Source organism: Haemaphysalis longicornis, unplaced genomic scaffold (genome assembly GCF_048455015.1).
Source record: "Haemaphysalis longicornis isolate Haplotype H1 unplaced genomic scaffold, Haemaphysalis longicornis Haplotype H1 scaffold_1, whole genome shotgun sequence".
Lineage (NCBI taxonomy): Eukaryota > Metazoa > Arthropoda > Arachnida > Ixodida > Ixodidae > Haemaphysalis > Haemaphysalis longicornis.
Window position 1 is genome coordinate 110,056,300 of NW_027526203.1, and position 3,239 is coordinate 110,059,538.

The 3,239-nt window shown below is 48.4% G+C and overlaps 1 protein-coding gene across 1 annotated transcript; it reads right to left on the reverse strand.

Annotated features, from left to right (window-relative positions):
- Positions 1-428: 428 nt before the first annotated feature.
- LOC144179101 (uncharacterized) lies at positions 429-3,239 on the reverse strand. Its single transcript, XM_077707326.1, has 2 exons — positions 3,082-3,239; positions 429-1,518 (listed from the first exon to the last, which is right to left on the reverse strand). Exons 1-2 carry the CDS (start codon positions 3,085-3,087, stop codon positions 679-681), a joined length of 846 nt encoding a protein of 281 aa, XP_077563452.1. The 5' UTR covers positions 3,088-3,239; the 3' UTR covers positions 429-678.

Below are 3,239 nucleotides of genomic sequence, written 5' to 3' on the forward strand. Positions count from 1 at the left end.
TTCAGACCCGACGCGTGTTCGAAGATTTGGCGGGAAAGCCAGTCGAAGTACAAGTGAGTTTTATAGACAAGTGTGCCACAAACTGCAGGTTAAAACTGACACCGACGTCTTACCGGTATTCGCTGAATACTGCAAATATCGACAATCCGGTAACAACCTCTATAGAAATGACGACGGTTTAACATAGCTGCGAAAGCTTCGTTAGTGATGTTTGTCACCTAGGCAACAGCCCCACTTGGCTAGGGAACAATAAATGGGAGTAAGTATATGAAGGTACTACGTACAGCCTCCGAACAATCAAGCTACAGCTCCACTGAGGAACTATTATTTGAAGACGTCTGATTTACTAACGTAATATGCGTCGTGCCGAGTATATAGGGCATGATATAAGGCGTTGTGGTTACGCTTTAGAAATGGGTATAACAAAATAAATTGAGCAAGATATATTTCGGAGAAACTTACAAGAGAAATATGACCAAAAGGCCTGGCAAAAGGAGATGAAAGCATCTCTGTAATAGCTGTTTGTGACCTTGGAATGCTTCATAGACAGATCATGTGGAAGCGCAGGTGAGAGTATTTATTTTCTGCTTTATTGCACATGTAACTAAATATGAAATGATGGTGAACAAAAGAGTTCAAGAGTGCTCTCTAGTGCAGCTGCTCAAATGATGCCTAAATTCAACCATGGAGGCCAACACCACCAATTCCAACGCCGCCAGCCTTTCCGAAGGAGGACTGTCCGAAGCCGGCCTGATGCCCAGCAGCGCCTCCCTGGAATCCTGACGATCCCTGCTTGTGGCCGCTGCCGAAGCTCTTGCTGTCGCTGGCAGAAAAGCCCGAGTTGTGGTTGTAGCCCTGGTTGCTGCTGAAGGAGTCCACCTTTCTGGTGGAGGAACCGCCAGCGAATGCGCCTGATCCCTGGTTGTGTCCGGCAGCTCCACCCTTGTATCCGGCCTGCTGACCTCCGGCAGAAGATCCGAACCCGGACTGGTAGCCACCGCCCACTCCGTGACCGAGACCAACGCCGTGACCGACGCCCGTGCCAAGGACAGCCGGGTTTCCAACCACTCCGGCTCCAACGGGAACAGCACCAACGAGACCAGGACCACCCGCGACACCAGCACCCGCGAGACCGACGCCACCGAGGCCAGCTCCGCCGAGACCAGTGCCACCGAGCCCAGCTCCGGCGAGACCAGCGCCACCGAGACCGGCTCCAACAAAGCCAGCGCCACCGAGACCAGCACCACCATATCCGGCTCCGGCAAGCCCTGCTGCGCCGAGGCCACCTGCACCTAGACCAGCTGCGCCGAGGCCAGCTGGCCCGACACCCGCGCCGACGAGACCAGGCCCCACTCCGGCGCCGTAGCCGCCCACACCGCCAAGTCCTACTCCAGCTCCAAGGAGACCACCGCGGCCTTCGACGTCCTTCTTGTCGTCTTTCTTTGCGTCCTTCTTAACGGCATCTTCAGCGGAAACGATGCAGGCCACAAGGGCGCAGACGGCAGTTGCTGCGAAGAACTGCGGGTAGGAAATTTCAAGATATACCAAAGTGTTAAATATCTCTGGTTATAGAAAGACTCAGAGCTTCATTTGGACACTACTGCCAGCATATATATTTCGCACCGAATACTCTAGAACCGATTTTTTTTCAGGAGCATGCGGTCTATGACACCCCCCGGTGCACGCACTTGCTCCTCGACGATATACGTGCATGGCCACTAAAACGTTCAAAGGAATAAATCAGCAAGAGCCGCCGTCGTATCAAAGACATGAAACCTTCCTTAGCTAAGCTCCGTTAAAGATTTTCATTTACTGCATGTTCGTACATAGGTTTGTTTAAATGCGGGCGGTAACGATATACCTGGTGCAAATAGAATTAGCACGGAATCTACAACTGCTGTGAGAACTCGTCGGGTAGGGTTAGAGGGTGCTGTTGGTGCTATACAGAATTACGCCCAAGGTTGTATGGGGTGGAGCACCATGACAAGTTTCAGTTGAAGTGAGGGAACATTTTGAAGGGAAGCATTTACGCCTGACAAGAGACAAGACATTTACTACTGAGGCGAATGGCGCCTGACGATCGAAATAATAATAACTACGAAACGAAGTGCGCGAACATGTTAACACAGCTTAGGACGACGGAAATGGGGGGATCGATGTTCGATTCATATAACCTATGCCTGTTTGGGGATTTTTGACAAGAATGCGCAAAACAACAACAAAGTAGAGGAGCAAAGAAAACCATTTAAAAAGAGAACAAAGAATCAGTCGTAAACACAAAAACTGAAGGTGAGATGGGTGCACTCTAGGCAGTGAATGCCTTTGTATCATTGAACTACTGGGAACTTTTTCTAGACCTTGAGTGAATACGGAATCTGTCCATCCAGATCTGGTAGGGCATAAAGATAAATGTCAGTTTAATTCGCTAACGAAGTAGTGTTGCGCTAAAAATCTACCGCAAATGTACTGTGAAAAACGCCATGGTTTTTCACAGTACACTTGCGGTAAATCGAAGCTAAATCGCAAATAAATCGAAGCTCCAAGTCACACAGAACGATGGTTTGAAAAACCAAATAAAGGTTTAAAAGTTTTCGCCCCAGTTTTATGTATCTAAGTTTTCTTCCATAACATAAACTGTGACAGAGGCTTGAATTCTCACAACTAGACCTAAATTTGAAAGCTCCAAAGTAAAATTACTCTTTGCGCAAAATATCTTGGGATATCTAAGTTCTGTCAATGACCAGCTCATTAAATAGCACAGCTAAAAAAACGTCACCACGAAGGTCCCGGAATCAAGACTATTTTCGTAATATGAAAGGAAGCGAAAACGCACACACCACTCACGAAGGAGTGGTCAGTCACTCCTTTTGCTTTTCGCTGAGTGTGCGTGCGTTTTCTCCTCCAAGGTACAAAATTTACCTTTCCTCCACAACCCATGCTTGCCGCTACTTTATAAATATTTCACACTACAAGTTAAAATATGATTTCTTCTGACCAGCCTGTTAACAGACATCAGTGTACCTCGCACAGTTCTTAGGCATAGTAGAATCAAGTCCCCCATGCGGACCTCAGAGCACTCACCTTCATCGTATCACGTTGCTGGATGTGTCTCCTACAGAGGCCCGGTGGGTTTCGTTCTACAAGAGGTCCGTGTTGGTCATTGATTCCGTTCCCGAGGCCTGCTACTTTTATACCGTGCGCCCAGCGACGTTACCGGGTGTCGAAAGCAATTAAAAAAC